General features: G+C 39.6%; 1 protein-coding gene across 1 annotated transcript in view; it reads left to right on the plus strand.

Annotated features, from left to right (window-relative positions):
- Positions 1–1,731: 1,731 nt before the first annotated feature.
- LOC120233254 (cytochrome b-c1 complex subunit 2, mitochondrial) overlaps positions 1,732–16,275 on the plus strand; it is a 28,366-nt gene continuing 13,822 nt past the window's right edge. The window contains exons 1-10 of the mRNA XM_039234390.1: positions 1,732–1,849; positions 4,968–5,051; positions 5,149–5,298; positions 5,693–5,757; positions 7,060–7,116; positions 7,357–7,481; positions 9,333–9,430; positions 12,796–12,853; positions 15,381–15,476; positions 15,800–15,999. Of these exons, the coding sequence (XP_039090321.1) occupies positions 1,817–1,849; positions 4,968–5,051; positions 5,149–5,298; positions 5,693–5,757; positions 7,060–7,116; positions 7,357–7,481; positions 9,333–9,430; positions 12,796–12,853; positions 15,381–15,476; positions 15,800–15,999 (966 nt within the window). The 5' untranslated portion in view covers positions 1,732–1,816. The remainder of the gene's footprint in view (positions 1,850–4,967; positions 5,052–5,148; positions 5,299–5,692; positions 5,758–7,059; positions 7,117–7,356; positions 7,482–9,332; positions 9,431–12,795; positions 12,854–15,380; positions 15,477–15,799; positions 16,000–16,275) is intronic.

A 16,275-nucleotide genomic window follows, 5' to 3' on the forward strand; every position in this document is an offset into this window, starting at 1 on the left:
AGAGAGAGAGACAGCATGAGCAGGGGAGGGTCAGAGAGAGAGGGAGTCACAGACTCCGAAACAGGCTCCAGGCTCTGAGCTGGCAGTCAGCCCAGAGCCCGACCCGGGGCTCGAACCCACGAACCGCGAGATTAGGACCTAAGCAAAAGTCGGACGCTTAACCGACTAAGCCACCCAGGCGCCCCAATTTGGGGTTAATTCTTAAAAAGCACTGGAAATAGAGGTTTATATTCCATGTTAATGAATTTGAACTTTATTCTGAAAAACATGGGGAATCATTGAAAAATTTTAAGCAGGTGGGTGACTCTATCAGAGCAATGTTTCCCCAACCTCACTCCTTGGTATAGTACCTTCATTGTTTTTGCCATAACTATTACCAGTAGTTAATTTACTCACTGTTGTTTAGGCCTACTTTTACACTTTTACAATGTATTTAAGGAGGAAACTCATTACCAGCATTACCTGATATAACAAATATCCAAAAATAAATGTACAACTATTGAAATGGAAGTGTTCATTTATAAACTTAAAATTATCTCATGCACTGCTAGTGTTAAGTCTCCCACACTTTGGGCCACTCTCCTATGTGGTATGGACTGTTAGGGGTACCTACTGAAGGCACAGATAGTGAGTGGGGTCTTAGATTTCACCTGAAATCCTGTTAGACAGCTGTAGGCATGAAGCCAGTTAGCTAGAGACTAAAGAGTTAGATATAAGTTCGTCTATGCCTTGTAAATGTCTATAGCACCACCAACCCTTCTGAAATTTCAGTGTGCATATGAATCTTGTGAAATGCAGATTCTGATTCAGTGTGCAGATTCTGCATCTCTAACTCTAAATGGTGTTAATGCTGTTTTTCCCCAACCGTGCTACAGCAGCACAGTACGAGACTGTAATTTCCTGAAGGGCAGGGGACCATGGTTCAATCTTTAGCATTGCCATGGAAGGTGACTTCATGGTTAATACTCACTGAAGAAGGGTGAACTTTCTTCCCCTGGACAATCAGAGGACTCCCAGTATGCAGGTTTCAGCTCAGAAGTACCCCCAAGACACACCCCTGATATTCAAAACATTTTAATTTTTCTCATACGAAAATTAGAGTTAAGTTTTTGTTTTCTACTTAGCCCCAGGCTAGAATATAAATTCCATGAAAGCAGAGACCTCAAATGTGACGACTGACTCAGTTTCAAAACTCAGCCCATTTGTATCTCCCGCCTGTTCTGGGAGTTAGAGCAGCGAGTTCATTGGACAAGACGTCTATTCCCAAAGAGCTAATGATCTAGTGAGGACTTTACCAAGCAAAGGACAGTCACGTCCGCCTTCGAAGCCGGTTTCTGAAAAAAAGCAGATAGGAAAAACTCCTTAAACTCCTGCTAAAAAGGAGGTGAAACGGCGCAAGCGAAGGTAAACCCAGGCACCGCGGGTGAAATCCCGGAAGGGGGCTCCCTCATTGGACAATCCGGATCGGGAAAATCCAAAGTGGCGGGGGGGGGATTGTGATGGGATATGGTAGACGTAGAGCAGGATTACAGAGTGTAATATCCGGGCCAGGACTAGAATCCAAAAAGTGGTAACATAAGTCATCTTCTGAATATTTACTTACAAAGTTATGCGTCGGCCTATCCTGCGTCTTGGAGTAATTGGACTGGCCCAACCTCCTCCAGGGAGCAGTAGAGCGCTGCCCGCATAGAGAGTCCTCTTCACGTAGAAGGCGTGGGAAAGAGTGTCGCGGGGGAAGCTGGGAAACTCCGTCGTCGGCCACCATCTTGCTTTCCTTTAAGCTGGCTGTGACCGTGAATTAGAGCAATCTTGAGCCATGAAGCTGCTAAGCAGAGCTGGGTCTTTTTCGGTGAGCACAGCCGGCGGGCTTGGGAAAAGGTTGGGGAGCAGTTTGTCAGCATGTCAGGTGATACGGACCGGAGGTACTTGGTTTGGAGTTCCGAGGCCTTGGGTTTCCGTCTGCCCTTCAACCCGAACTCTGCGGGCCAAGTGGGCTGCAAGCTGGGTGGGTCAGGCATTGGAGGTCCAGCTCGTGCTACGAGCAGAAGAGACCTAGCGCCGGAAGACCTGAAGAGGATAGGGAAAGGGCTTGAGACTGGAGGTGAAGTGACTCGGTGGAGAGACCTCTGAAGGTCACTGCTGCGCTTGGCGTGCCGGGGGAGACAGCGAGTCCTGGGGGGCTGGAGGCCGGCGAGGACCTAGCCGTCCACCCTTGCCCTGTCAGCTTCGGCCTCTGCTTCTTAGTATATCACGGAGCATCAGTTTCCCCAACGGTTAAGTTGGGCTTATGAGTAAAATGTTAAAGAGGAAGTGAGCAAATTGCCATATAGTGCTTATTACTGTGCCTGGAACTTATTATGGTGCCCTGGCAGTATAACGTGTTTTTCTTGATGTTAGAGAATTCTATGAGGGGCTCTTGGTCAGCCCTCCGGGGCTGTTTAAGACTCCTCTTTCAAGCCCAGGCAAAACAGAGCTCAAATGTCAGCTCTGCTATCACTTGTGGAACGGTGGTTATCATCGGGGGAAGTGAGGAAATTTTAAAAACCTCAGGTGGGCCAGGTTTGCCGCCAGGAAATAGTTGGCAATATCTGCATACATTTTTGGTTGTAATAACCTGTGGGGAACGCACCTGGCATCTAGAGTCTAGAGGTGCAGCAAAATATCCTGCAGTGCGCAAACACACACCTCCCCACAACAAAAAATTACCCCAAGATGACCATAGAATATGGGTTACTAGGTAACCTAGTAATCTGCTAGAGTGGTGCAAAATAACAGGGAATGGAGTTTCCCTCTCCCTAATGTTTAAATAGATATACTGTGGATTATGTAAACCGCTGTAATTTAGACTGTAATATAGCCTAAATTACCCTTCCTGGCACACCTAGGCAAACCAATAATTAACAGCTCAGAGAGCAGCCTAGTTAAACTAGCAAAAGACCCTCAAATCTCCTCCATTTCATCCATCCCCATTTTCCAGTAGATAAAAGAACTCAAAGGTAGCAGAGTTGGAGAGGACCAATGTAAACAAATGGCAGTAAACTTTAAAGCAATTAATGTTCCTAGTTATGTCACTTATTTTACAGAAGAATAAATATGTATATACTTGGTTATTAATCTAGTAATGGTATGACAATTAGGATAATTCTTTGCACCTGATTTGAATGGGACCGATTATAGGCAGTACATAATCAACAAAGCTGTTTCTTTAGGGGAAAAAGCCTAAATCTCCCTTAGCAGTGGAACTATAGATTATTCATACTTCACGTATCTTAGATTACTTTTTTATTTTTTTTATTTTTTTATTTTTTTTAAATTTCTAGGAGAGAGAGACAGCGTGAGCAGGGGAGGGTCAGAGAGAGAGGGAGACACAGACTCTGAAATAGGCTCCAGGCTCTGAGCTGGCAGTCAGCACAGAGCCCGATGCGGGGCTCGAACCCACGAACTGCGAGATCATGACCTAAGCGAAAGTTGGACGCTTAACTGACTAAGCCACCCAGGCGCCCCTTAGATTACTTTTTTAGAAGATCAAAAGCCAGAATCACAAGTAGAGTTAACCATACCACACCTAGCAAATGAAATTGAAAACTAGGAACCATCTTAGTACAGCGCTGATGTTGAATATATAACAAATGGCCCTTCAGGACATCACAGAGGAGGGGCATTGCAGCCTCTGATTGGAGTCCTCTGGAAACTCCAGCAATATGTTCATTTGGTTTTGGGATACCATCTCTGCTGATAACTTTAGGAACCTTTGGATGAATTTTATAGCATTGTGTATCGTTTGCCCCAAAAACAATGTTATGCATTTTGGACCCATTATCCAGCATTTAAGAGGACCCTTTTACCTTTCCAGTGGCTGCATATAATAAACTGAGAATCTGCAGTAGCTGAAGCTATTGTTAATCCCAGGATGATCCAAGTTTATATTAGGCAAAGAAATAAAACCCTTGATTGTGTGGTCCTACTGTAGCACACAAAACAGGGAAGATACTTTGGAAAAGATTGGGGTCTTGGAGGAATTTTCCTTGCTATACTCTCTTTTTAAAAGGTTACTAAAACGATTATGGAGGGGCGCCTGGGTGGCTTAGTCGGTTAAGCGTCCGACTTTCGCTTAGGTCATGATCTCGCGGTTCATGAGTGGTTCGAGCCCCGCGTGGGGCTCTGTGCTGACTGCCAGCTCAGAGCCTGGAGCCTGTTTCAGAGTCTGTGACTCCCTCTCTCTCTGACCCTCCCCTGCTCACGCTGTCTCTCTCTCTCTCTCTCTCCTAGAAATAAATAAAACATTTTAAAAAAAAAAACTAAAATGATTATGGAGATGAAGTAATTTCCTTTGGGAAGAAGGCTAAAATGAGATTCTCTGGGGAGATCAGGAAAACAGTAATGCTAAAATCTATAAAAGGGTATGTATGTGGCAGTCCCACACCTTTTCAAAAAATTCCAAAGGATTAGAGGCCATGAAGAACCACCTAAAGCCTTAATAGGATGGTTGTAAGGAAAAAGATGGCTAAAAGGGAAAAGAAAATACAGCATTTCTTTACATTTTAAAAAATGAGCATGGGAGTGCCTGGTTAGCTCAGTCGATTAAGCATCCAGCTTCAGCTCAGGTCGTGATCTCACAGCTTGTGGATTCGAGCCCCGCATCAGACTCTGTGCTGACAGCTCAGAACCTCGAGCCTGCTTTGGATTCTGTGTCTCCCTCTCCCTCTGCCCCTCCCCTGCTTACTTTCTGTCTCTCTCAAAAATAAATAAACACTAAAAAAATTATTTTAAAAAATAAGCATGTAGGATTAGGTATTCCTTCAGGCTCTACACAAAGAGATTTAAGAGAGGTTGAGTAATACTAAGTTAATCAGCCAAATCCATCCATGAAGTTATTTTATTACTAGACACCCGTTCCTTGGGCACACCAGAAAACAAGACACTGTTCTTGAGAGAAAATGTGTGTAACCTGTCCTTTTTGTGTTTAGAGGTTTTATTCCCTGAAAGTTGCTCCCAAAGTGAAGACCACGGCTGCCCCTGCAGGAGTGCCTCCACTTCCTCAGGACCTTGAGGTTAGTCCCACTGAGTTGCTCACTGGAACCCATACATGCCTTACTGTCTTTGGTAATATAAAAACATTGATCACATCTCACTTTATTTTAAATACAGTTTACCAAGTTACCAAATGGCTTAGTGATTGCTTCTTTGGAAAACTATGCTCCTGCATCAAGAATTGGTTTGTTTATTAAAGCAGGCAGTAGATATGAGGACTCCAACAACTTAGGAACCTCTCATTTGCTTCGTCTTGCATCCAGTTTGGTAAGCATCTTGACTCTCTCACTTTGTTCAGATATGCTATGATATCATGGTCCAACAGAAAAGAAGAACTATCGTGGGGGTACCCTGGCTCGGTTGATTAAGCATCCAACTCTCGATCTCAGTTCAAGCCTTTATCTCAGCGTTGTAAGTTCAAGGCCTCTGTTGGGCTCTATGCTGGGTGTGAAGCCTACTTAAAAAAAAAAAAATAATAAGTAAACAAACAGAAAAGAAAAGAAACACTATAGGGTACTTTTGTCAAACTTTAAAAGGATCTGCTATTTAGGTAAAATTGTTTTTAAATCTAATGACTGTTAGACATTAGACTGTGATATAGTGTGATGTTTGGCAAACTTAGTGGTAAAAAATTACTAAAAACAGTTCTTTCTTTTTCCAGACTACAAAAGGAGCTTCATCTTTCAAGATAACCCGTGGAATTGAAGCAGTTGGTGGTAAATTAAGGTAGTTAAAAATAAGTAGTAGAAAGTGATGAGAACACCAGGAAATATTCGATTGTAAGAGAACTTTTCTCTGTTATCAAGGTGATTAAGGATTTGTGAAGGCACAAGAAGAAAGCTAATCAATTTGACATCAAAATGTCAGACATCTTTATGACTTAAAGTAAAAATTCAAGTAACTGGCAGTAAATATTTGCAACATACATAACATGGAAAGGATTATTTGGAAAAATAAAGAACTACAAATTAGGAGAAGACAAGCAAAATAGGAAATGGATGGACAAAGGATAGAAACAGTCTATTCCCAGAGTAGGAAGCCAGAAACACTGATCTTTACTTATAATCGACAGTGTGATACCATTACCTATCAGATTTATAAATGGTGTTAGCACTGTTAAGAGGGAGAATGTCTTCTACAGTTAGTAGAATAAACTGATACTTGTGAATCAATCAATAAAAGAAATAAGTATTTATGGAAGAATCAAGGAATATCTAGTAAAACTGAAAATGAACATACCTTACAGCCTATGTTTTTAATCCACATACACAAAGACTGGAAACAATCTAAATGCCATCTTCAGGGAAATGGATAAATAAAGTATCATCTAGTGATGTGATGGGAAAGGTACACAGCAGTTAAGGAATGAACCAGATTATTCTCTCATTAAGTGTTTTGTGGACAAACAAAAGATATTTTTAAGGTATCATTTTAAAAACAATACATAGTACTTGTCATTATGTTTGTCTCTAGAATGGGAAAGAGGGAGTGAGAGAGTTAGCCAGAGAAGGTACAGAGATCTTCAACTTTAATTGCCCTTTTTTTAAAAAGTTATGGTGGAGCATACATAAAATTTACTGCTTTTCGTGTACAGGTCTTTGGCATGAAGTGGCTTTAGGAAACCATCACTACTGTCCATCTCCAGGATGTTTTTTTGTTCCCCAACTGAAACTCTCACTATTAAACCCTAAACCTCCTGTCTTTGGCCACCCCTTAACAGAGACCATTCTATGCTGTTGTTTGGAGTTCTCTAGGGTCCTCCTGAAAGTGGAATCATGATACTTGTTTGTTTTTTCAAGACTGACTTATTTCACATAGTGTAATGTCTTCAAGGTGCATCCATGTGTAACATGTCAGGATTTCCTTCCTCTAAAGACTTTTAAAGATATTTTAAGCTTTAGTTGACGAATATATATACTTTTACACTTTAAAGTAAGTATTCCAAAGGAATTCGTTGATTTAACAAAGATGTAAGGAAAGCTTATTGTTCTGATTTAGGTAATTCACTGTAATTTATTTCTGATTCAGTGTGACTTCAACCAGGGAAAACATGGCCTACACTGTGGAATGCTTGCGGGATGATGTGTAAGTACCTGCATGTGCTGAGGACATGTGCTTTTAAAGAAATCCTAAGCTGCTCACTTCTTGTCTTTTTTAATGTGGCATCATGACCTCTGATTTTGGTTTTGGGTTACTATTCACAAACTGCAGAACACTGTGCTTACCACAACCCCTAAAATTTAATATAGAGAACATTACGTTTATTTAGAATGGACATTGGTTATAAATTTTTGACTTGAACTCTTATCTTGATGTCTTCTGTAGTGATATTCTAATGGAGTTCCTGCTCAATGTCACCACAGCACCAGAATTTCGCCGTTGGGAAGTAGCTGCCCTTCAGTCTCAGCTAAGGATTGACAAAGCCGTGGCTTTTCAGAATCCACAGGCTCGTAAGTACATTTTCAGACCATATTCAGTTGTTTCTAAGATACTAGAAGTTTTTTATCTCAGTTTGAGAGATCAGTTTGAAGAGGGAAAAAATTGCTATTGAAAATTTTTTTGCTTGAGTTTAAAAATGCCTTTTCCAAAAATTGGTCTAGTTTCTTAACTATATTCTTTTGCTTCTAAACATTTATATTTTTTATTATTTTTCATCTTTGATAGTATGTAAATTAATTATAGAATCCCTGTTTTAGAATTTAGAATTCAGTGTTTTTTTCAATAGTTTGCTTTCACCAAACCCAGCAACTATTCATGGTTGCTGGTGCTGCTATTATTGTTTAGCCAACTCACCTTTACTAGATCTTTCCAAAGCAAGCAATTTTTTCTTTTAAATAAGAACTTTTTTGGTGTTCATATTTTGTGTTTATATAATGTTTTAACTATAGAATCTCCACAAGTATGACTAGCAAAACAAATTCGTAAACAAGCAGTGCTGACTCTTGGAAGTCTATGACTTCCGGCAGGGTAGAAGCGTGCAGGTGGACCACTCCGGTCTCTACAGGTGACCAGCCGCAGGGGCTCAGCATGGGACAGGCTTCACTCAGAATGCGGGCCTGTCAGTGTCTGGAGTGTAGTGAGAGCTTGGTTTACTAATATTAGGTCGGTGATACTTTGTTTTACAAAGGAGTATGATCTTCATTATTCTGGACCTCCACCAAAGAAATAGATAGCACGTAAGTCATCTTTTCTACAGTTTTCTATCTACTTCTTCCCTGCTATTAGCAGTGAGGTTCCAGCCTTCATCCTTTCCCCCTGAACAGTTATTGCCATCTCCTGGCTGGTGTCTGCCCCCAGATCTACGTGTTCAGTCCATCTCCCATAATGCCATCACAGTGATCCTTCTGACATGAAAGCCCTTTAAAGGCTTCTCAGTATCTATGGCATTAAAGTTCAAACTCTTCAACTTAGCATGTGATAACTTTGTTCATCTGGCCCCTGTCTCCCTCCATCCCCTCTTGTTCTACCTTCTCCCCTCCCAACTGCAATTCCCCTTTGAATCTGTTAGCCTACTTGATGCTTTTATCTCTTTTCTCTGCCTGGAATGCCACTCCCTATTCATCCTGGGAAACACCTACTCCTTCTAGTACTTCTGGATTCCCACCGCCCTTCCCTTGTGTCCCTGCTGCTTTTTTCATCTGCTGCTGATACCGTACTCCTCATGCTCTCACAGTTTTTCCTGTCAACATTTTGAGGGCAGGCATTGTGTCTTACTCATCTCTGTATTTCCAGCACCTAACAGAGTGCCTGGCATAAAGAAATTGCCCAAATAATGAGCAGCTGAAAGGAACATGCCTCAGTCACAGGCACTGACTGAAGCAGGAAAGCAGGAGCAGTGCCAGTCACCAGTCAGGATTGCAGTTTGACCTCCGAGAGCTAGTAGGATGATTTACAACACGGGCACTTTCATACCTCTTCTTAACCTGACAACTCCTGGTTACTTAGAGAACCTCAGAGTAAAATTCAGATAAATGATTTCTCCAAGATCACATGGCATATTGGTTGCAGAGCTGTAACTCGATTCAGACTTGCTAAAACCCAGACCATTATAGTTTCCAGATGATACCAGATAGATGAGAGAAACAATCGGGTGGACCCTGTGACGTAGAAGCTGTTGTCACATAATTTCTTATTTTTCTCAGCACACTCAGCTGGCAGAATTTTAAATTTCAATTCCTGATCTTGACACTTGAATGCCATAAGGTGACCAAAACTGTATAGTATCATTGCTTTCCAGGTTCTGAAAATGTTGTCTTTATTTGAATTGTATTTCCACAAGTGCTTCTTTACTTACTTTACAGATGTCATTGAAAATTTGCATGCTGCAGCTTACCGAAATGCGTTGGCTAATTCCCTGTATTGTCCTGATTATAGGATTGGAAAAGTGACACCAGATGAGGTACTGATAAAACACATTACCTTTGAAAATGTGCTTCTTTCGAGGTGACTCCACATGGTGGGTGGCATAAGGCACCCTCAGTAGGCCTGGCCCCCCACCGTGTGCTCCCCTGTCTGCTCCTTGCCACTAGATGGAGCTGCAGGTGCACGTGAGTCTGTCCTGAGGAGGGGTATTTATTTACTGATTTACTGTGTTAGACATAAAAACAAAGAAAGTTGTTGCACATACTTTTTTTTTTTTTTAACTTAAAACGAACAATGATAGGGACACCTGCAGCCCAGTCAGTTAAGTGTCTGACTTCAGCAGAGGTCATGATCTCATGGTTCGTGGCAGTGACAGGCTGCCTGGGATTCTCACTCTCTCTGTCTCTCTCTCCCTCTTTCAAAATAAATAAATAAACTTTAAAAATGATAAAATAAATAAATAAGTAAATAAAATGTGCTCTTTTCACTGCCATTTCAGGTTTGTTTGTTTTTCTTTTCATCTTCAAATTCTAAAAATTCACCTGGTTTTTTCTTTCCATCAGCTTGGCTTTTTAACTAAAATTCTATCTAAACGATTTTTACAGCTTTTAACTTAAAGTTTTGAAACACAAAAGAGACCTGCTCATTTCAGAAAATCCAGAACAAGCAAAAAAGAAAACATTTCACATACTTTTTAAAAAACTTTTATTTATTTTTGAGAGACAGAGCATAAGTGGAGGAAGGGCAGAGAGGGGGAGACATAGAATCCGAAACAAGCTCCAGGCTCTGAGCTGGCTGTCAGCACAGAGCCCGACGTGGGGCTTGAACTCACGAACCGCGAGATCATGACCTGAGCCGAAGTCGGACGTTTAACCGACTGAGCCTCCCAGGCACCCCTTAACATTTCACATACTTAAAGTCACTGAGTGTTAATGCCTAGGTATATTTTTCTCTAGACCTTTCTCTATTTATATTTGTCTTTTTAAAGCAATATTTAGAGGTGCCTGGGTGGCTCAGTCAGTTAAGTGTCCGACTTCGGCTCAGGTCATGATCTCACAGTTTGTGGGTTCCAGCCCCACGTCGGGCTCTGAGCTGACTGCCAGCTCAGAGCCTAGAGCCTGTTTCAGATTCTGTATCTCCCTCTCTCTCTGACCCTCCCCTGCTCATGCTGTGTCTCTCTCTCACTCTCTCTCAGAAATAAATAAAACATTTAAAAAAAATGTGAAACTGAAACCTTGAATGTCAAACCCTCAAGTGTAGAAGATATGCATATATAATCTTAATTTCCTACTCCTTCCACCCCCCCCCAAGTATTTTTTATCAGAAGACATTTAGAGAAAAATTGAGGGGAAAAGAGAAGAATTGGGAACTATTAATACTTGCAAAGTATATATAACTCAGAAATTAAGGTTTTATTCTTTCATTTCTGGTTAACCACTAGAGCAAACTGAATTGTATATTCTATCCCTTTACTCTTTTATTTCCTGGTGAGAAAACCATCTACTTATCAGTCAACAGTTTAATGCCTGTCATTCATATGATACTTTTTAAAAAAAAATTATAACTCATGTCTTCAGCTTAAATACTAAACATTTTTGTAAGACTTGCTGTCAGTGAGATTTGAAATTTTTCAGAAATCACATTCACCCATGTGAAAATATGTTACTGAGGTAACTAAAAGAATATATATAGTAAAACATCCACAAGGATATCAACTGTAGCATTGCTTATAATTATGAAAAATTAGACACAAATTATATCCAACTTTCAGGGACTAAATAACTCATCAGATATGTGTAGAATGGACTGTTATTCAGTCATTCAAAAATATTGATATGGAAAAATTCCATGGCATATTATCAAGTGAAGAAAAGGCAATTTATGAATAGGATATACCATAGGGTCCCAACTGTTAGAAAATAAGGGGTGTGTGTGTGTGTGTGTGTGTGTGTTTTCCTGGGCAAAATGTTAACCGTGGTAATCTCAAAATTATTAGCATTTTTTTTTTTTAATGTTTTATTTATTTCTAGGAGAGAGAGAGACAGCGTGAGCAGGGTAGGGTCAGAGAGAGAGGGAGTGACAGACTCCGAAACAGGCTCCAGGCTCTGAGCTGGCAGTCAGCACAGAGCCCGACGCGGGGCTCGAACCCACGAACCGTGAGATCATGACCTAAGCGAAAGTCAGACGCTTAACCGACTAAGCCACCCAGGCGCCCCAATTATTAGCATTTTTAATTGTATCCGTAGTCTAAAGGAAATTCTAAAGAAATTGGTGCTATTTGAACAATGTCAGCATTCAGTAGAGAAAAAAAGTAAGACTTTCCAGGGTGATTCCAGAGATGTAAGCACCATTGACTTTAGGGCATAAATTGTAGTAACTTGATTGTCTCATTATCTTAGCCTAGTGATTCTTAACATTATGACCCATTCCCAGTGAAGTTTTTTAAGTCAGTTTCTTATACCCAGAATTTTTAATATCACAGATACGCTATGTGTTTATATACGTATATATGTGTATTTGTATTCTATATATAAAAGGAGTAAGATGTTTTTCTTGCCCCCAAGAGCCAATTTTCAGTCCCTTGGGAGCAGTAGTGCTCCTTTTGAGAATGTTTTAGCCCTATGTTTGTATGTTAGGTCTAAAGTAATAGTATAAACCAGTGATTCTCAAATCTCAATGATCTCAGATCACCTGGGTGGTTCACTGGATGGGCAGTTGGTTGGTTGGTTTTAAATCAAGTTTCTCTGATTCCACACTGAATCTAGTATATCAGTGTGTAGAATGCGCCTAGGAATGGGGTGGAGGTTGGAAACAGTGACAGTGTTTGTTTTTGTTTTTTAACCTTCCCAGGTAATTCTGTTATCATCCTGATATAGACCGTAATCTGACAAGGAACCCTTCGAAGATGGATGCAAGGCATATAGTGATAGAACTGTTAGCCCTACAGTAGAATGTTAGTGGTGCTTTATTACTGTCTGCAAAGAGACAAAAGAGATCTGATGCACCTCTCCTAAAATCACCTTATAATAAAAATCATAAACTCAGTCTCATTTTCTTCAAGTTCAAGCCAGTGTGTGCTCTTATTTTTTCGGACCTTTTTCAATTCCTTTTTTTCAGTACAGCTTTACTGACATATAATTCATGTATCATATACTTCATCTACTTAAAGTGCACAATTCAGTAGTTTTCATTATATTCACAGCAATGTAACTATCATCACATTAAGTTCTAGTTCTTTTCAGCAATAGTTCTAAAAATTAAATCTGTATAATTCAGAACTAGGTAGTCTAGTTCACTACAGCAGCCTTTAAACCTGAGTTTTTATTTTCTATTGAGCTGTCGTTTTAGTTTTTACAGTTTTTTATACCAATATAACCTCATAAATGTTTTTAACTTCCTCAGTTACATAACTATGTGCAGAACCATTTTACAAGTGCAAGAATGGCTTTGATCGGACTTGGTAAGTTGGGAATTGCTTGCAGGTCAGTTTGTTTCTTTAAGAATAGTAATTATCTGAGCATGATTGAATGAAATTTGAAAACTCAGTCCTCTGTTTATGTCAGACAGGCATTAGGTGATAGAATTTTAATTGTGAGGTGGTTTTGTTTTGTTTTGTTTTGTTTTGTTTTGTTTTAGAAAGCAGAATCCAACATTCATGTAAAAAATCACAGTATTTGAAAAATCTGTGACAAAGAGCAAATTTCTTTGACCAAAGAACTCATAACTTTTTTTGTTTTTGTTTTAAAGAAGTGTAATATAATTAAAAATAGGCATGGGGCACCTGGGTGGCTTAGTTGGTTAAGTGTCCAACTTGAGCTTGGGTCATGATCTCATAGTTCATGCGTTTGAGCCCCACATCAGGCTCTGTGCTGACAGCTCAGAGCCTGCAGCCTGCTTTGGATTCTGTGTCTCCCTTTTCTCTCTGCCCTTCCCCTGCTCGCGTTCTGTCTCTCTCTTTCTCTCAAAAATAAACAGTAAAAATAAAAATTTTTAAAAAAAGGCAACGGGCGGGGCGCCTGGGTGGCTTAGTTGGTTAAGCGTCCGACTTTCGCTTAGGTCATGATCTCACGGTTCATGGGTTCGAGCCCCGCGTCGGGCTCTGTGCTGGCTGCCAGCTCAGAGCCTGGAGCCTATTTCAGAGTCTGTGTCTCCCTCTCTCTCTGACCCTCCCCTGTTCACGCTCGCTCTCTCTCTCTCCTAGAAATAAATAAAAATATTAAAAAAAAAAAAAAAGGCAACGGGCACGAACAAACAAGTCATGGTGAAAATGTTTGTATGTATGTGTATATGGCCAATTATTATAAAAAGTAGCATCACTAATAGTTATAAACTCTAACCCATGACATTGGCAAAAATTAAAAGATTAGCACCACCCAGTATTAATCAGGGTATGGAGAAATAGGCACCCTAAATACTTTTGGTGGAAGCATAAACTGGTACGTTTTTGGAGGGCTCTTTAAATATATGCTAAACATTGGCAGCTTTAGACCCACCAGTTTTATTTTTAAGCTTTTATCACACAGAGATAGTCAAGTTTACAAAATAGTTGCATAAAGATATTATTTGCAATATCGGGTTTTTTGGTTCCTTTATTTTGTAAATAACAGGTTAATGAGGTATCATTTACATATCATAAAATCCACCTTTTTAAAGCATATGATTCAATGGGTTTTATTATATTCAGAGAGTACTATAACTTACTACTACATAATTTCAGAACATGGTCATCATCCCCAGAAGAAACCCTATATTATTAGCAGTTACTCCCCTGTTGTACCACCTCATCCAGATTGACTTGTTGGACATTTCAGATAAATGGAATCATATGATAGGTAGCCTTTTGTAGCTGCTTTCTTTCACTTAACATAGTATTTTCAAAGTCCAGCCCTATTGCAGCATATACCAGTGTTCCATTCATTCCCTTTTGTGGCTAAGAGATACTCACTATCACTTTATGTTCATCCTTTCATCACTGGGGCATTTAAGTTGTTTTCACCTTTTGGTTATTATAAATATAAACATCCATGTTTAAGTTTTTGTTAGAATTCTTATTTTTAATTCTTTGGGGTATATTAGAAGTGAAATTGCCAAGACATATGCTAAGTGTTTAACCATTTGAGGAACTGCCAGACTGTTTTTCCAAGGCAGTTAAACCATTTTAATATTCCCACCAACAGGTGCACAAGTGTTCCAATATCTCTCCTTCTTCATCAACACTTTTTATTATCTGTCTTTTTGATTATGGCCATTTAGTGTGTGTGAAGTGGTATCTCATTGTGGTTTTGATTTGCATTTCCCTAATGACTAAGCACATTGAACATCTTTTTTTTTTTTTTTTGGTGTGCTTTTTGGCCATTTGTATATCTTCTTTAGAGAAATGTATATTCAGGTCCTTTGTCCAGTTTTTAGTTGAGCTCCTGGGTTTTTTATTGTTGAGTTGTAAAGTTTTTTAATATATTCTGGATACTAAATCCTTATCAGATACATGATTTGCAGCATTTTTCCCCATTCTCTGGGTTCATTTCACTCTCTTGAAAGTGTTCTTTGATGCACAATGCAGTATTGTTTTAATAGCCAACTATTAGAAACATGCTAATGTCCATCAAGAAGGTATTGATTAAATAAATGGTGGTACCTCCATAAAATAGAATTCTTTATAACCATTAAATGTTTCCTGTAGACCGCTTACTTAGATCTAAGTTATAGAAGACAAATTAGAAACAATATGAATAGCAAAACACCATTTAAAAAAAAGAAAATAAGGATAATATTAATGCATGTGTAGAAAAAAAGTTCTATAGGAGTATATAGTAAACTACAACTGGAATCTCCGGGACGGTAGCATTTTGGGGGGTACTCTTATTTTCTTTACTGTTGATTTATGTCATAAACTTGAATTGAACAAATGTATTATTTTTAAAACAGATGTTTTGCAATTGTGTTTTAGAAATTACAGTTCTAGCTTGGCTTTGTTTCTATTGAAATAGGTGTGAGTCATCCTGTTCTAAAGCAAGTTGCTGAACAGTTTCTCAATATGAGGGGTGGGCTCGGTGTACCTGGTACAAAGGCCAGATATCGTGGAGGTAAGTAAGCATTCTTTTCTATTAGGACTAATTTATCAGAAGGATGCTCCCCATCAGAATAGCATATTGGTGTGGGATAGACCTGTTTCTTACCACCAGACTCCGTGTGAAGGGAATAGATTGCTTGGGTGTTGTGTATTAAATGTGTGTGTTTCTGTCTGTCTGTCTGTCTTTTGGGGAGAGCAGAATGACATGCTGAGAGCACTAGTCCAAAGAAAAGTTTAATTTCATTGAGTTAATACCATGTCGTAAAGAATACAGAAGAATAAAACACGTGGTAACCAAGCCCCTTTTTTCCTCACTCTCTTCTTACATGGCACCAGGTGAAATCCGAGAGCAGAACGGAGACAGCCTCGTCCATGCTGCTCTTGTGGCAGAAAGTGCTACAATAGGAAGTGCAGAAGCAAATGCATTTAGTGTTCTGCAGTATGTCCTTGGTGCTGGACCACACGTCAAGAGGGGCAGCAATGCTACCAGCTCTCTATACCAGGCTGTTGCCAAGGGAGTTCACCAGCCATTTGATGTGAGTCTGAATAGTCAGTATCTCTCTTTTTGTTTTTAAAGGTTCAATGTGTATGATGTAGTCCTGTTAATCTGCTCTTATGATTTAAGGTGAACACAAAGAAAATCTTTGTAAAGTTGAAGAGATAGCCAGCCTTGAGTTTAGTTCCTTAAAGGATCTAATTGAAAACTTAACTGTCTTTTCAATTGTATTCTAATGTACAAAGAAGTGAATGCTTAAAAAGTCAGAAATTCACCCTTCAGTTCCCATAGAATTTTTTAATGTTTATTTTTTTTC

Source organism: Hyaena hyaena, unplaced genomic scaffold (assembly GCF_003009895.1).
Source record: "Hyaena hyaena isolate Hyena2069 unplaced genomic scaffold, ASM300989v1 scaffold_88, whole genome shotgun sequence".
Taxonomy (NCBI): Eukaryota; Metazoa; Chordata; class Mammalia; order Carnivora; family Hyaenidae; genus Hyaena; species Hyaena hyaena.